Below are 18,105 nucleotides of genomic sequence, written 5' to 3'. Positions count from 1 at the left end.
AAAGTCAGCACCAAGGCACCAAGGAGCTGTTAACTTGAATTTTCATGCAAGTTCTGCAGGGAAAAAAAAGTCTGCTGAGTAACAGCTTGCCTGATCTGATAACTGAGACTGACAACATGATGGGCTATGCAGAAAGGGGCAATAAAGATCCTCGACTTACAAAGCAATCCATTTGGTATCTCTTGTCTTACTGAATGTGGAATGGTTTTCTGAAATCATGACAAAACATTGATGAATGGGCACATGCATTATTATAGAGTCAATCTCAAGGTAATGAGATACACAAAATTCCTAGTTATATTGTAATCCTGTCAATTATGAGTGTATTCTAAAAACAGAAATACTAAGAACAAAGAAAAGAGAAGGAGCCAAGGTAAGATGAGTCCAGGGCCTCACAACAGCATTGTCTTCATGCACCAAGGAATAAAGTATTTATTTATTTTGGTCAAAGTTCAAGGGCCTCACATTTTATTAGCTCCCTTTCTTTTCTGTATTCCCTTCATCTTTTTAAACATTATCTTAAGGGGTTAATGGACTTCTTTATTTTCCTATTTTATTCTGCATATTCAGCAAAGTAAGCTGTGCTACACAATCCACATGATATTAATGGTCAGTAGGTATTTGTAGGTGAATGTAGGTTTTAGATATACAACTGTGTGGAGACTTTGCTGTTTGACTTTAAAATTGCACTAGTCACCAATTTCTAATTCTGCCAATCACTGGAATAAAAAATTAGAGAGACCTAAATCATATACATATATAGAATGTTAAAGGTTAGAGTATTCTTATTTTTTCCCCTGATAGAGATGAGCCTAAAGACCCTATAAAAATTATATATTATGTATAAATAATTATATATACATAAATTATAGCCATTCCATGAGAAGCCTATAGCCTGAACCACTAGCTCAGAAAACCCAGGCTTTGATCAACAGTAGGTTGAGGATGGCTCTGGAGAGAGGCATGTTTGAAACACACCAGGAAGAAATTAACCTGCTTCCTTGAGATAGTGTGCAGTCCCATTATTCCATTACCCTTCTGTTTGCACTTTGCAGTTGAAATGAACATAATGATGATACTTCTGGTTAAACTGAAATGTGTCTCTTTTTGAGAAGTAATTTGTGGGTGCTTTTAGAACAAGACTGTAAAAATTGGGACCTTGGACTTAGACACAGGGATTTGAGATGAGATATACCAGCTCTGCCCTCCTGCTTATCAGTTTGACTGCAGCTTTTAGCAATCAAAGTTACTGCTAACTGATACCTAGATACCCAGCAGTGGGAAGTGACAATCTCCATCTGTGCTGACTCTTGAGTGGGCACTGGGTTACACGGGGTTTTATGTCTCTTGAACTGTTTGAAAAGCAGCTGGTCTGGACTGTGGGTTTCCAGTGTTTGGGTGTTTTTTTGTTACTGGGCATTGAAAATCCAGCAGGCAGAGGGAATGCCTGGAATGGGGCAGAGAAGACAGTCAAGAGCAGCAGGGAACAAGTGATGCTCCTCTAACCACAAACATTATTTTTGCAGTACTGTTTTTTTCAGTGTAATGTAAATAAATAGGCATAAACACAAACCATACCTTTCCAACAAATCCAGCGTACTGCTCAGAGGTGCCTTACAGTTAGACACTGATAGGTATTGATGTCCATGTTTTTACAGTGTTAGTCATCCACGAGCTGCAATTCTCAATTGATTCACAATTCCAGTTATTCAAATTTTTCGACACATTATTATTATCCTTTTATAAGTAAGAACCATTAGTGACTTCATGCAGTGGTTTGGATTAAGCAGATCAACGATAAATTAACTAATTTGCACTGAATCACCAAGGGAAGCCAGGGAATGATCCAAACCAGGCATCTTTGTTTTTAGGCTTCTTTGAAATGCAAAAATATAGCACACTATCTGCAAGGCCTTCCATCCTGCAATACAGAAGCAAAAGACTCAGTCCCTGTTCCACATGTACTGCACCAATCACAGGCTGAGGAAAAAAAATGTTACGTGCAGTTAGAATTATGATAATAATAATAATTTACAGGTACCAGGTTTTGTTTCTTGAGGTATCTCTTTTTTCCTTGGGGGGAAAAGAGTAAAGTAAGGGTAAATATCAAAGTTAGGTTAGGCTAACGTGCACATAGTCATTGTTTACTCTTGTTATCTGTAGTGCCTAGTAAACCCATGAGCTGTGTACTGGTAAGAAGAAAGACTTTTGAAGACAAATTTTCCTTGTTTCACATTGCTAACAATTTCTGTTCACCTGGAGATATACCAAGCCTGTGCTTCCTCCTTTCTGCTGGCTAATAAATTCTGCACCTCCTTTCCTGCAGATTGCTGGCCTTTTTTATTTAGGTGGTGAAGTACTTGCTGCTGGGAATGCATCTAACCTTGAAAATATTTTGGACTGCATGGCCTGAGGCCTGGTAGGTAACACCAGGGAATTACTCAGCTACAGTTTCTCTCTGATACTGCTGAAACTTCAGACTAATGCTTATCGAGATAAATACAGCCACGTGTTCTACAGCCTCACAGTACAGGTGAGCACGGATTACTTGCCTGTGCTAACAGGAGTAAGTTCATTCCCAGATTGCAAATGTGGCAATAAATTAATTAGTGTCAGCTAAATATTTTACTAGCATTTATGTCTGTTCATACATCAAAAATGATTGCAGACACCCAGCATCAGCACATTTTTATTGATCCATAACTGTTCCTTTCTTGCCCAGCCGAAAACCAGCCGGGAGTTGTCACTGCCAAGTGACAACTGCCAAGTGACCCTGCGAGATGAGGCACAGACACCTGGCCAAAGCAGGCGGATTGCGGGATAGTTGTTTCCGGCTGTTTGTAAATTTCCTAAGTGCTTCTCAAATTTTGTCACACTTCCTGACTTCGGTGTTCATGGGACGCCGCGGGGCGCTTCACCTCCCAAGTGCTGCGCGACTGCGCTTATCTGGGGACGGGAAGGAGCAGAAGGAGCGGCGGGAACGCACAGGTGCGGACGGGAAGGCCCCGGGGCAGGAGGGGAGCGGGACAACTCTTCACCACCACCTCGGGCGGGGTCCTGGGAGGAGCGGGGGCGCAGCCGGGACCCGCTCCGCCCTTCCCTTCCCTTCCCTTCCCTTCCCTTCCCTTCCCTTCCCTTCCCCTCTCCTCTCCTCTCCTCTCCTCTCCTCAGCGCCGGCCCGGCCCCTCCCCGCCCCTCGATCAGCGAAGGGGCCGCGGCCGGGGCGGCCCTCCCGTACCCGCGGCGCTGGCCCGGCCAACAAAGGGGGCGCCGGGGCCGAGGGAGGGGCCGCCGCAGGGCCGGGCCGCGAGGGGCGGGGAAGAAGGGGGAGGAGAAGGGGAAGGACGGACGGTGGCGGCGGCGGCGGCTCCTCGCACAGAAAGTTGTGGGTCCGCCAGCGCAGCGCCGCGGGAGTCGCTGCCGGGGAACGGGGTGCGAGGAGGAGCCGGGCTGCGCCGCGGGGTAGCGCGGCCCCTCCCGCCGCCGTGCCCGAGGGGTGAGTGGCGGCCCAGGAGAGTTGCTGTCGGCAGCTGTCCCGGCAGCTCTGGGAGCGGGGCAGCTCTGTGGGCAGGCGGCGGCACCGGGAGGGGCTCGGCGGGGAAAGTTTGTTCCCCAGCTCCGGTAACGCCGCGGGGCGGGGGGCAGCGCCCGCGGCGGGCGCACCTGCGGGCGGGACGGAGCGGCCGCGGGCAGCCGGGGCGAGGAGCGGCTCCTCCGTAGGGGTGCCCGAGGGCGGCGGCGCCGCTGCTGCGGCCGCGCATCCCGCGGGGAGGAGGTGCCGGCACGCCCGGCCGGCTGCCGGGTCAAGATCCCCGCCGGGGGAGCGGGGGCGGCGGCCGCTCTGCCGGGGCGGCCGGGCGGGGGCGGCCGTGCCCGGGGCCTGGCCCGCGGAGCTCCGCTTCCCCCACCCGGGAGAGGGGCTGCGTGGCTTCTCCCACACGTGGCTGTCGCGCCCTGGGCCGGCCGGGGCAGCGCGCCTGCCCCTACCCCTGTGCCGCTGGCACTCACTCCAGCGCGGCGGGAGCGGAGCTCCGTCGCTGTGCCACCCCTCGAGCGGGGCTGTCCCCTCCGTGCCAGCCGGGTGACCCGTGGTGGAGGTGGTGTGGAGGCGAGGGCCGTGTCCTGCCCCTCTGGGGCCGGGGCGCCCTGTCGCCCAAAGGTGAGTGAAGCCTGGCTTTCGCGGCTGAGGATTCAGCTGTGCTGCTGCACCTTTAGGGGCATCCCACTTTCAGCAGGACCGTACGGTGTCCTGCTGAAGGGGCACAGCGAGTGGCAGGTCGCTGCCCCGCGTGGGCATGGCCAGCAAGCCTCGATCCCTCCCATCGCGCGCGGAGTCACACCTGGCATAGCCCCTGGAGTCATCCTGATCTCCTGCTCCTGTGCTGTAGGTGCTGAGCCGTGGCCCTCCATGGGAGCCTTTTCCCAGCGGATTTAGGCTCCGCCCGTGGCACACCGCAGCCCACGAGCATGGCCCGTGTCTCCGAGCAGGAGGAAGGACCTGGCGGGGGACACAGCGAGTTCAGCGACATCATCAAGTCCAGATCAGGTAAACTGGGGAACGGTATTTTCCTCTTTTCTCCGCTACCCGTAGCTTCTGATATAAGCTGACATTTTAAAACAGCACCTTTGTCCAGCGGTTTTTTTGGGCATATGTTGGTCATACAGCTAGTGACTGAGGCTGTTCATGCAGCTCACCTACTGTTACTGAGTAATAGTAATTGTAGAACTCAGGGTTTGTTTTGTTTTGGGTTTTTCTGTCAGTATTAGTCAAGTCTGTTTATTTGGGATACACCTCTGGCATCATAATTACATCTACTTTTGTAAATAGCCGTGTGCTTAAAGTGCTCTTATGCAACCTAGTGTTGGTAGCTTTCATGTTTATTCTCAGGCACTGAAAATGGCAACTGTGGCTGCAACATTGTGCCTCCTGGAAGTGCATCGCGGTAGTGCTCATGCAGTAAATTAATGTGCTTCCTCCTTAATGTAAAGCAGTTGTCTAAGGCTGCTCACTCAGGCATTTCCTCCAGCAAAACATTCGTGTAACAGATCTGAAGGTTATTAGGAAAATGTGGATTTTGTTTGGTTGTAGTGTGTTGGGGTCTCCTGAGGCTCTGATGGATGTTGGGACGACCAGTGAAGTACTGTCACTTTAGCAGGGGGAGAACAGAGGTGTTGGAGGGACAGCTGAGAGTTGTTTAAACCTTGGTAGTTTAAACCTTGGTAGAAATTTGTGCTCCATTCAGAGACTGGATACTGGACTCCTCAGCCTCACAGTCTGAGGCTGTGCATTTCTTACATGCAAAATGCTCCTGTTATCAAAAGATTCTCCTGTGATATCTAGCAAATGTAGCAGTGGTTTGTTTTTGTTTTTTTTTTTAAGTTTTCCACATGTTAAAAACTTTAGGTCTTCAGTTGGTTGTGATTTGATATGTCAGATTACATAGCATGTGGGTTTGATCTGGATCCCATTGGTGTTTCTTAGACTTTCGCTTTCTGAGTCTTCCTCTTTTGGAAGAGCAGTTTATGAAGCAGATGCTTGTGGGTTTTTAATTTTGAATTCTGTAGTGTTTTTTTTTTGTTTTCTGCTGTTACTCTGGACATAACTTCATTTGATTGTAAGTATATAGTCAGTGTCTTTATGGGCTTTGAGTGTGGGGATAGCTTGCAGACTGTTTGTTTGTATGTAAGTTTTATAAGGTATGTGAGGAAACATGGATGTATTGGAGGTTTTTCATGAATAAACAAATTGTCCAGTAAGTTCTGTTGTTTTGGTTGGGGCAGCTGATTGTAAATTCCCTGTTACAACCATGTTGAATTTCTTCAGCGGAATGAGAAAGTGCTTTAAATTTGAATACAAGGCTAACAGACTTGTGCATTAATTTAAAAATAGTGAGTGATGACTGATCTTAATTATTTTCTAATTACTATGCTGGTTAGGATCTGGATGTGTGATTTCTTCAAATAAATTACTGTACTACTGTAGTTCAGTTCTGAACCATTGACTACAAGTAAATCTGGATGAGGGTTTTCCTAATGAAAGGACTGAAGTTTCCTGAAGCCCAGGTGACAGCAAATTGTCAGGACTGAGGAGAAGATATTTTAATTTTCCTAGATATTATGGAAAGAGAATGCTAATTTTGATGCTTAGAAAGGAAAACTGAGGGTTTTGTTTCTGGGAAGATTTCTCCAGCATGAAATGCTCTTCAGTCTAAATGACTTGAAATACAGTAGAAGTATTACAACTTACTGATATTTGGGGTAGCTAAGGCCTCTGCATGGCTTTTGAGACTCAAGAGATGAGAAAAAAGACAATCATTTGCTGTCACAGAAAATAGGCTGCACTGTGTCTTGTTGCTCTGTAAGTTATTAGCACCAGTGATGTGTGAAGTCTCTTACCACTTTGGTCAGGGAGCACATGCAAATGTCTACTGAATATTTTCACTGAATAAATAAAATACAAAAAACACAGTGGGTGAAAAACTGTCTCCATGATTTAATATGTGATCAAGTTATTTAATATGTCATAATATTTTTTGAGTGTGTATTATTCCTATGCATTTTTAAATAAGCATACTGAAAACAGTTTACTCTATTCTTGTAAATAAAAGAAGATAGATGTATAATGCCCTGTGTAAAGATCACTTTCTCTGTGTTCTCCTGGATAATTCTGTTTGTCTATTTCAATGTTTGTCTTCATCTCTTCTGAACAGATCACCAAGCTGTCAGGATATTGTGGTTATTTAAAACTATTCACGTTCTAGAAGTGATGTTTAAGATCTATGGCTGAGTCTTTTTTGTTGTTTGTCTTGTAACAATTTGGAAGGAAATTATAATTTGAAATGCCAGAATCTTTCTGGGTCAGACCTTAACAAAGAGTGGTACTAGTAAAAATGTTTCTAAATATTTTGATACAAATGTAAACTTTAGTCTTTAGCAGCCTGTCAACTGAATACATTGGGTTTTTTTGTAGTCATTGCTGCTTTAGTTATCTTGCTTTCTAAAACTGTGAAGCAGCTAGAAAGACATAAAGGTGGCACTGTCAGTACAGGCAGTGTGTTGGTTATTGAGCTTTGATCTAAAATCACTCTTGTGAGGCTGTATTAAGACACATAAAGTTTTACACCTGCTCAGGGCTGTGTGGGGCCCATCTATGCTTGTTTTTATTAGAACAAGCTATGTAATTTTTTCTTAGACTTGTAATTGGGAAGCTGCCAGTGTGCCACATGAAGGATTTAGGAGAACTGCAGAAAATCATGATTTCTCTACAGACCAGTCAAAAAAAATTAACAGGATTTCCATTTGTCACTTTTGCAAAAAAAAAAAAAAAAGAAAAAAAGGGGGGGATTGCCATAGGATTTCACAGATGGGAAAAAGTAATTTTGCAAGTATCTCATTTGTTCTTTGCTCTCAAACTGAGAGGATGAAGAATAAAACACTTTGAATGGGCATCTCTGTATGTTATTGATTATGTTGGAAACACTTTTTCCTTCAGTGATCAGCAAAGAAACTTTAAATGAATGTGCTATGATCTGTTACATGTGACAAGTGCTGATTTTTTTCCAGAGCAGAGATTTTCTATGCCCTTAATGTCACTTCTGTGATTTGGGATGAAAGAAAAGAGACTTTTCCCTGTTGTCCAATTAGTATTTATTGTTTTCTGCTTTGGATATGGCTTCTCTTTGATTAAGTAGTCTGTTAGTACTGATCTACATGTAACTACAGGTTATCTTTGAAGAGACCTCTTCTGCACTTATAATAGTATTTGATGGTGACCAAAGCTGTCTAAAAAATAACTTTCGGTTATTGAGTTTATAAAGGAAGCTGCTTTTTTTCTCAGACCAATAATCTGTTTGCCTCCCTTCTTTCTGTACCAGTGGTGGATGCTGATGGCTGAGTGGTGTTCAGTGGGTAGGATACTTGTTCCTGGATGGTTGTGCTAGGTTTATATGTTTATAATTTGTGTTATTTAGCATTATTACCCTGTACTATGCCTGTATGTCTGTATAATGGCTTGCTATGGAAAAGCAGTTTTCCTTTTTATTAACTTACCTGTAGTATGAAGTAATGTATGTGGAGCTGATTTATATCTTTGAAAGGCCTCTTGTGCAGATCGGTGAGCTTTCCTCATTGCAATAGCTTTCGGGAAGGAATGCTGTGGGATGATTGCCTTACAGTGGTGAAAACAGTGCTGTCATCACAGGCTTGAAAAACAGATGAGTCTTTGCTATGATTAATTATGGAAAAAAGACAAACTCACTTAAAATCTGTCATGGGAGCTTGGAATGGTAATATATAATTAAACAGTAAGACATAGCAGGAAAAACATTTTTAGAAGATTGCGCCTCTGGTGCATTTTAAGATACGAGCTCTCTCTAAATTGAAGGGAACTTAATTCTCCTCAAATATATTTGACTGAAAGACTGCTTTGAGAAATTGTAAGTTAGTTTTGGACTTTTGGGGCAAGGCTTATTCTGAGAACTGCTGCTGTTGTCTGTCTGTCCTCTTGCCCTCTGAAGCAACGCTTACTTGGCTGGCAGACCCCTTGCTTCTGGGGAGCTCCTGGGGTCTCGCTGCCCCATCATGCCACAGGTTGCCTTTGGAACCAGTTCGTTTAGTTGTGTCTCTCACTGCCAGATAACCACAGGCCAAATGTGCTGCTTCTCCTTTTCCATTTTGGCTCTATTGGTGTGAAACTGTCAGGAGTTGTCATAGTTGTGTGTGGACCCTTAGGATTCTGCCAAGTGGATGCAGAGTTGGTGTAGCCAGATTTGCACTGTGTGAACTCTTCAGGGACATTTGTGCAGATAGGGTATTAAAGGCGAGTGAAAAACTTGCTCTCCTTGTTTCTAGCCACTGAAATGACTTCAGGACTAAGCCTTTGGATTGCCGTGGCCTGGCTTCTTTCTGTCAACTGTATAGCTTCCTTTTCTTGGGCTGTCTGGTGGGGACAGATCGGATGCTGCAATGAAGACAGTTCTGGGGTATTGCCTAGCATTTATGAAATGACAGATATAGAAGTACCAGGCTGGTTTCTTCTAGCATCTTGATTGGTAGGTGAAGAAATAACATATGCTGCTCCGTGTGTTTGAAGCACGACTCTGCCTTGGAATAGAAATTGAGGCTCCTCAGGGAGGGGAAAAAAACCAACCCAAAACCCAAACCATAAAAGCAGCCCATTGATTTGCATGTGCTCTGCCAGGAAAGGAGGACGCAACCCTGAGCAAGAGCTGCTATGTGAGGCACTGTGTGTAGTGCGTTAAATGTTTCTAAAGAGGTCTAAAAGCTCGTGTGGGGAGGGACTGCTGCTGATGAGGATCCTGTGGAGGAGGGTTGCCTAGGTGAGAGGCAAACTAGGGGCAATGTGGGGTTCCTTTCCATGCCTTCCCCAGCACCCTTTGGAGCACTGTCCCCCCTTCTCCCCTCAGGTCTGGGGAAAGAAGGAAGATTCTCATACAGTAGCATGAAAATATTTATCATGTGCTCACAGCATTGGGTAGCTTAGCAGAGAATTAGCTGGGCTGTGTTAACACCTCTGAATAACTGCTCCTAATTTTGGTTTTCCCCTAGACTGTTTCTCCTAGCAGAATCACTTGTCCATGGTGTGTGTTGGGGTTGATTCTTGTGAGCAGGGAAGAGTAGGGAAGTGTTGTTATTAAAATCTTCTGAATACAAATAGGGAATGGGTACATCAATGTAGGCATGGAAGGGGAAGAGCACATGGGCTTGAGCTGAACTGATGTTGTTTTAGGACAGTGTATCTGCTCTGCTAGCAGCATGGATTAGTATGCTCGGAGCCTGCATGATCTGCTTTTCAAGTATTGTATGGTATCCCTCCTTCAAAGGAAAATGCACAATTAGAAAAACACAGCTGATTCCACTGATCTTGCATACTGAGGCACTCCTAGCATGAAGTTGTGGAGAACTGCATTTATTTGGATGCCTTACTAACAGTCTGAAGAATGAATAACGGGGTTTAAACATTGTGAGGTGGGAGGGAGGAGTTTCAGTGTCTGACTCCTTATTGTGTTGATGAAAGAAAAAGTTGTAGTGCCCTGTTTCATGTCTTTCTCCCCTCCCCCAGTGTGTTCTGGGGATGCAGCTGAGCTGTAATTTCAGAAAGTGACAGTATATTCTCAGAAGAAGGAGTTTTAAAGGTACCAAGAGAAATGACAGCCTAAGGAAATAGAACAGTCCATTGGAACCTGTGGGTGTGACAGAAGCGATGGCACGGCTCTGTTGCAAGCTTTAGTTTTGAGAATGAGGCAAGGAACTACTACTTGTAAATATACCCAGCTGCAAAGTCAGTGAAATGTGGGCCATTGAGAAGGAGGACTCAAACTGCCATTTATTTATTAGGATATTACATCTCTGAGCCTTTTCTTTGAAAAGATATCCACCTGATACTGCCTTGGAGAGAATAAAAGGAGAAAGTTCAATTATTTGCCCTCAATTGGGCTCAGCCCTGAATGAAGCCAAAAAGAGAAATTCACTGAAATCCAAACACTTAGAGCTATGTTTTGTTGTCACTTATCTGTGGGACCAGCAGGTAGGGGCTGGTACAGGGTGACCTGACACCCCTGACTCCAGGTGCATATCCTAGCAATTGAGGGACACTGACATTGACACTGGTGCTTGCAGAGGCTGGGCCAGGGCTGGGAGCTGGTTGTCAGTGGGGAGGCTGCTGGAAGATGGTCAGCTCTAACAGAGGGTGTGGGCAGTTCCAGTTCCTTCAGCCAAGGGCAGAGTTGAGTTTGGGTGTGGTTTGGGCTGCATCTTCCCTCTGGTGGCCTGACCAGCTCTGGATGAGAGCTGCAGCCATGCAGAGGAGGCTGGTTATCAGTGGACATATCTACAGCTGTGACAGTGACTTTGTGAAGGTTTCTTTCAGAAATATGTTCACTCTTTAATAAAATGCATTTTTAGATATTCATTCATCTGTTGAGTGCACAGGATGGATGCACCATCAAACATGTTGAGATGCTGGAGACGAATAATGTGAGAGTTATTAATTGAGAGTAGCTCAACTGTAGTTACTCCTGTGCTGGGGAAGCATTCTCTAGCATCTTTTCAGGTGCGTGGATCTTCTGCTGGATATGGAAGAAGTGGTGAAGAGCTGTTGAATCTCTGTCTGGTGGGAGATGGTGACTGTGTGTTTCAGTACAAGACCAACCTCTATCTCAAAAGCACAGGATGCATGATGGGAGGAAAGGATCTGGCTACGTGACAGAGATTAGATATGTTACCTATTCTTAAGGTTATTTTGATGATCAGTATAGGGAATGTACAGCAGTATTTTTCAGCCATAAATTGATCATGAAGAGAGTCTTTTCTGGACTTCAACAGTCTTCTTCAGAAAAGACTTAGAGTCTTTTCTGGACTTCAACATCACCTTCTTATAAATGAAGAGGACCTAGCATCCAAAAACTGAAATATTTTGTAGTGGACTTAGATAAACACATGAGAACAGTCAACAGCTTATGCATTTAGCTGTGGAGAAACAAGCAATTAAGCCATGAAAGAACATGCTTTGATGGGTCTATGTAATTCATTCCACAAATATCTTTAGTTAGTTCCCATGTACTCTGCTTTTATTTCCTAGCATTGAAATGTGGTTTTTTGCCCCCCACAATCCCCCAGTTTAGATCATGGCAGAGGACCAAAGATGGAATATGCTCCTAAAATGTTATGTTACAAATTATTGATGAGAGAAAAGTGGTATGATGGGTAAATTCTGAAATGTTTGGCCAGCTATTTTTATTCGTAATTTACCACATTATCCTGGATGAGCAAAGAGCAGCAGTCTGTGTATGAATAACAATGGGAATTTATTTGAGCATTTTATGGGAGGACACTGGGAATAGAGCAAACCCTTTTGGTTTCTGTGTTGTTTTAATAGTTATATTATAAAATATGATTGTATAAACAGAAGAGAATAAATAAAGTAGTAGTTAAATGCCAGCAGACCAAAGCTTTTCTATTGCTTCTTTCCAGGCTTTTACTTCTGTTACAGCTTTATAATGAACAACAGCTATGGTCAGCATAAATTGTTTCCAGAGAGAGTTTATCACCCTTATTTTCCTGGTTTCCACATGTACATCTTGTTCTTGGATGAGACTTCTTGTGGAAATTCACAGGAACATATTGTGTTAACACCATGTATCTTTCAGCTTCCACAGTCTTTTGTCAAGAAAGTCTGGTGGTGTCCTTCTGAATATGGTTTTGTTCTCTCTGGAACAGTGATGGGTAATTGCTTTGCTCTGAGTGTTTTTCCTTTATGCTTGGGAATTTTTTCCTTGGACCTGGCTGTTGTGCCCAATTAAGAACTTGTTGGTTTGATTTATTGAGCTTTTAAAAAAAAATTTCTTAACTTAGTTAACACACTTTAATAGAGATGATTAAGTTTAATCAGAGGGTTAAGAAAGTATCCACTCTGGTCTTTGTACTCAAAAACTGCATTTACACACTTTGTAATCTGTGCAGAGGAGTACTCTGTTTGTCAGTGTCATATGCATGGTGCCCAGGTACTTGCTGGTGAGGATGCTGTGTTTCACTGGCACACTGAGATTGGGAGCATTGAGCTAATTCAGGACAAAAGGACATTTTTAAAGAAACACCCACCCATGCCAACCACTATTCTGTTTTCACCAGACATTTGAAGATTTATTAAAATTGTGAAACATACTTTTAGAAGATTACATTGTTATCTTGACAGGGCAAGTTAAATGTTGACAATTGTAATAATGTGGAAGTGGTTTTATACTTAAGTACACAATCACTATGTTCAAAATGGAAAAGGAGAAAGGGAGGGGAAGAGGTCAAGTGGAGTTTTGTCTGTTGTCAGAAATCATACCATTCTGTGTTGGAATTATTTCTATTTTCAAGGCTATTGAAACCCAGTTCAAGTTCATTATTTGCCCTCTGAGTGTTAACTGGAAGTTCCTTGGTTACAGGGGAATCAGTACTGAAAGAAAGGAGAGTGAAAGAAATCTGCTATTCATAATTTTAGTGAAGTGTTTTACAGTGTCCATAGATGTCAGGCTCCTAACCTGATGTTCTTCACTGCTGCTGCTCCAGATCCCTATTGCTCTCTTCTTTCCCCTCCCTGGTGAAGAGCAACATGTGAAACATGGAGGTCAAGTTTTTGCAAGTATACTCCAGTGCTTGCAAGAAGCTTCCAATGCTCAGGTACATCATACCACTACTTGGAAAACTTGTTTCCATGTGTATGCTGTTCTTGTACTTTCTTATCCAAAACACCCCAACCTAGATCAGTCAAGGCTTAGAGAGCTGTTGAGATGCAGGGATAGAGTGACTGCTGCATCAGCCACAGTGGTGTCTGTTACTTCAGTCCTCCTGCAGAGTCTCTCCTTGAATGACACCTCTGCAGAGTTTGGACAAAGGCCCTTTTATGCCTAAAGGGTTAACACACTGTCTTCAACTTTCTTACACATCATAGCAGGAGGGAGCATGAGAACCTGCATGAAGACTCAGGACTGAATTCTTGGGGTCTTTATGTAGATTTTTCTCTGGAGAGAAGTGAGGCATGGACCTGAGAAACCAAATTTTAGATTTTTTTTTTTTTAAATCTAAACCAGCTCTTTAGAAAGGTTTTAATTTAGGCTATAATGAAGTAAGTGGTTGCTAAAGCTTGGGAAACTTGAAGCTGATGAATTCCATGTAAATTCTTTTGTTGTTCATATTTGTTTTAAGAGGAGAAATAATTTCTATGCTAGAATGTTAAGGTTGTCTTCCAACTCTTTGAGCTGAGAATTTCCTGAGGCCTTCTCTACCTGTAATCTGCTAGAGTGGGTTTTCTGTCACTACATGGTGAGTAACTTCCCCTTTTCAGCAGACAGTGTTAAATATTTCATCATTGGTAAAAGATAGTAGTTACTTTGCTTACATAGTGACTAACATTATTGGGTGTGTTCATCTCCTTGAAGAAAACAGACAGGCTGTACCTTTTCTGACTTTGAAAAACAAACAGACTAAGTCTAATCAAAAACCCCTAAACTCTCTGGTTTACGAGATCAGTTGTTATTTTTGAGCAAGTTGCACAACAGGGTTATGGTGTGACAGCTCTTTGTGTGTTGTAGGGTACCATATCTAGAGAAAAGGAAGTGTGTTCACTCAAGCATTTTTCCTTCCCTTAGGTAAGGGTGTGTGCAATAGAATGAAAGAACAATACCTGGCCTGGCAAAATGGGTTGCTTTTGGAGGGTGATTAACCCTTGCTTGTTTCTCCTTCTTGGAGAAACAGTGAAATTAATGCTAGGAGTGTAGTGGTAAAGGTGGAATCCCATGGTCAGGTGTGTCTGAGGCATCAAATGGGGCATTGTCTTGGTGGTAACATGCCTTTTTCATGTGTCACACTGTATAAATTATGGTCCTGAAAATAGATGGAACAAACTGGAAAAGTGTGTACTGGATTGAAGCAAACTCTGTGCTTATCTGTCTCCTGCTAGCCGTAGTGGTGGTCTACTATCACCTGTGAGACTGGGATATTTTACTTCTCAAATTGAGACTCCATTTTATGAAGATAAAATATATTAGCCTGCTGTCTGTCTGAGTGTATAAATTTGCCTCAATGTATACAGCTGGTTTGGCTGATAGAATCTGGGGTTGGAAGAAGATGCTTTGGAACATTTAACTGGATTTAAAAGGTGGGATCTTGAGTCGGAAGAGCCTGTATTACAAAGGTTTTGTGGCACATACAATCCAGGGGTGCATGTAAAATATGAACATAAAATGCAACATAGAATAGTCAGCTGGGCTGATTTACAGGCAGGGTGACTCTGTGCTTGCTGGAGACATTGATTTATTATTATTTGTCTTGTCTCTGGGGATGATTTGTGACTGAATGAATAATATTTAAAAATAGATGTCCTGTTCAATTCCAAGTATAAGGCTAATACTTTTTGAACATGTTATGCAGTTAAAAATAATTATCCAAAATAAACTAAAAAGCCGTAAGCCCTTCTTTCTGAAAAACATATTTGTGTTCTTTCCAGAAGTTGCTCTTTTTTCTGTGTGCATGTGTTCTGTTACTTCCTTTACCTTGTTCAATTTCATGGTTTTTCTCCCAGTTGAAGGAAGACTGCAGTGATTGATTGTATGTGCTGCGGAGTGTATGGGGAAAGAGCAAAAGAGCTGGAGATATCTTACCCCCCCACCCCTTGCTGTCATCTTGGTATGAGGGAAGGGTAAAGGGATGAATGTGGCAGTGCTGGTTCCCACTGCCCTGGGACATGTCCTGATGTGTGACAGGGCTGTGTGCTGACATCTGAGGCCCCCTGTGCTTCTGTTTTTCAGGCAGCATCTCCTCTGTGCTGTGAACAGAAGGCAATTAGAGACAGTCTGAAAATCTAGTGAAACAGGTGGAAAATGTCATACTCTTTTTTGTTGCTGGACTCTGTTGCCTCCTTGGCTTCACCTTCCTGTCTTGGCAGGTATTTGCAGGGAAAAAAGGAATCCTCAAGGATTTAGCTGCTGTTTTAGATCATCTTCACAGAAGATAACTCCAGTGAAGTCAGGATTGTTTGCCGAGGTCTGTCTGTGGTGGAGCCATGTGCTGGGGTGCTGGCACAGACAGACTGCATGGCTGTGCAAGCATCTGGTTCCTGGCCCGGTCCCTGGCCACTGAGCACTGTGAAAAATGCACATCAAAAGGGATCACCTTTTCCAAAAACTGGCTGGGCGCATATTTGGAGTTGTACCGGTGTTTCCTGCCACTGCCTCATAATTAGAGCCCTCGTGCCAGCTTGTCACTGTTGACAAGTTTCTGTCACTGTTCAAATTTTCAAAGGGTTCAAACTACTGACCTTTCCACTGAGCACCTGACTGCAGTGTAGGATGAGATGGGGCCCATTCCTAATGTATTGCACAGAGAGAAGGTGTACCAGGAAGTGAGTGGGGGGCCAGAGCATTGAGGGCATTTTGTAATAAATTAGGGAAGTCCCAAAACTTTCTGGGCCGGGGTGTTTGTGTTTGCACATGTTTCTGCCCTGGATAGGCACTGCTCAATGATTATGTCCAAAGATGTATGCCAAAAAGAGGAATTTAGTGGTGGACTTGGCAGTGCTAGTTTAATGGTTGGATGACCTTAGAGGTCTCTTCCAACATAAATGATTTGATAATTCTGGAAAACTTGCTGTTAAAAGATGTTGGTCCAAGTGGAAGAGCAGGCTTGCACCAGAGTCTTGATTCCCACCCCTCCTCCAGGAGAAAGACATTGTAAGGGCATTAAGAGATAGAGAAAAGGAGAGTTGCTCTCCTTTTTCTTCTCCAGATTAAGGCAGCCACAACAAACCCGTCCATTGCCCATATTGACAACCATCCAGCCCCCAGCCCTGGCGATGGTTGCAAGGATGTAGTGTTATCGTGATAAACAGCCATTGTGTTGCAAGGGGGGCTGGCCAGTACACAGGGACAGTCCTAAAACATTCCTTTTATCAAAAACCCATTGCAGGAGAAAGAGGGATGTCATTGCTGTAGTTGTTTACCTGAAATGAGATAATAGTCATGATACTTATGTTTGTGTCAGAGTCCAAATAGATGAGATGCCTAAAAAGGAGGAGAGCTTAGGGATGTATATAGAAGGGAAATATGTCACCACATAGATAATGATGGACCCTTTGACAGGAGACAGAGTCCATGTTTGCCTGGAGGAAATGTGGGGGATATTTATGGGGAGCTATTCCCTTGATTTGCCTGGTGTGAAAGTGGGTGCTGTACTGTGCTGCTGGGTATGCACAGTGCAGATTGTGCTAGCTCAGGGATGGTGGTGCTCTGGCATCTGCCATTGAAGGAACAAGTGTGCTTAGAGGGGCATTATGTAGGGTTATCCTGGTTAAATGTCTTCTGGCTTTATGATCTCTGTGTTGTGTTCATTCATATCCTGAAGTGAACAATGTGGCATGCTGTGGTTGGCCCATTTGAGGTCTGGGTCTTGGTTACTTCCTGGGTGAGGTTGCTATCCCTGGTGTTCCTGAATTCCCACAGGAATCTCATGCTATGTGCATTGTGTCAGTAAGTGCAGCTCTGCCCTGAAGAGGAATTTGAGTGTGGTACTTCTGCTCCAGGGCACTTTCACATTGCAGGAGCTCTTGCATTTTGCAGGTACTTTAATGTTGCTCTTACTGCTTCACTTGATTCTACACCTAAAATAGAGGTTACTGGGTTAGGTCAGGGATTGCTCTAGCATGTAATGCCCCCTTCTGAGCTAGATACATTTTCTTCAGTAGGAATTAAGGTAAAAGAGGAGTGTATAGTACCTGGTGGATCCCATAGCTTGTGGTTTTATGTATAAGAACATAATTAAATGCTAATTTATTTTCTGTGTTTTCAGCAAAATATCACATGTGAGGTAGAGGTTTCTTTGCTTATTAAAAGGGCAGGGTGCCTTTAGAATGGAGAAAACTAGTGTGAAAGCAGTGAGGGGTCCTAAAAGCCCCGACCTGTTGTAGGCATGTCAAATTTGATTTTACTCTGTCTCTTTGCAATACATGTTGAAAAGGTCTTGCACTGCTGTGTTCATCCTTAAAGGATTCAGTGTCTTTAGTGTAGTTGATTAAGTGTAGTTTCAGGATTAATTCTGTCATTGACAGTAGAGTCCTCTCTGAAGTTGCCCAGATCTGTTGAATGGCCTTTAGAGGAAATGGGATACACTGGAAATCTTTGGAGCAGGCTAGGAAAAATTAGTTCATGTTGTGTAATGTATTCAGTGGAGAACTTGGTTCTAGTGTGATTTGGGCAGAAAGAAAATGAAATCTCTAAATTTGCTGCTGGTTGTTGCCCTGGAAGTCCTGATGTATCCTTTCTTCCACAGTGCTTCCATGCTGCTGTTGGGCAGAGGAAGCTGGGATGGAACAGAAACCACTAGTCAGGTGGTAAAAATGGACTGTGTCTATAAAATGTTCAAATAAAGTGCTAAGAAAAATGAAGACTGCTTATAAATGTTTTGCTGATTTATTTATATTCCATGTTTGTTCTCACCTCCTTTTGTTGTAGCTTCTTATTTTGGCCCTGCATTTTCTGGCTTTAACTTATATTTGTCCCCATATAGTAAGAACTGTTGAAAGTGTAATGTTCAGTTGAACACCATTTT

The 18,105-nt window shown here is 43.6% G+C and overlaps 1 protein-coding gene across 1 annotated transcript in view; it reads left to right on the top strand.

The window, feature by feature from the left end:
• The first annotated feature begins 3,438 nt into the window (after positions 1-3,438).
• The window catches only part of UTRN (utrophin), a 341,520-nt gene continuing 326,853 nt past the window's right edge, over positions 3,439-18,105 (top strand). The window contains exons 1-2 of the mRNA XM_066546847.1: positions 3,439-3,496; positions 4,389-4,546. Coding sequence (XP_066402944.1) covers positions 4,468-4,546 — 79 coding nt within the window. The 5' untranslated portion in view covers positions 3,439-3,496; positions 4,389-4,467. The remainder of the gene's footprint in view (positions 3,497-4,388; positions 4,547-18,105) is intronic.

The sequence above is a fragment of the Molothrus aeneus genome, chromosome 3 (genome assembly GCF_037042795.1).
Source record: "Molothrus aeneus isolate 106 chromosome 3, BPBGC_Maene_1.0, whole genome shotgun sequence".
NCBI lineage: Eukaryota > Metazoa > Chordata > Aves > Passeriformes > Icteridae > Molothrus > Molothrus aeneus.
This window is presented reverse-complemented; position numbering and strand designations above follow the sequence as displayed.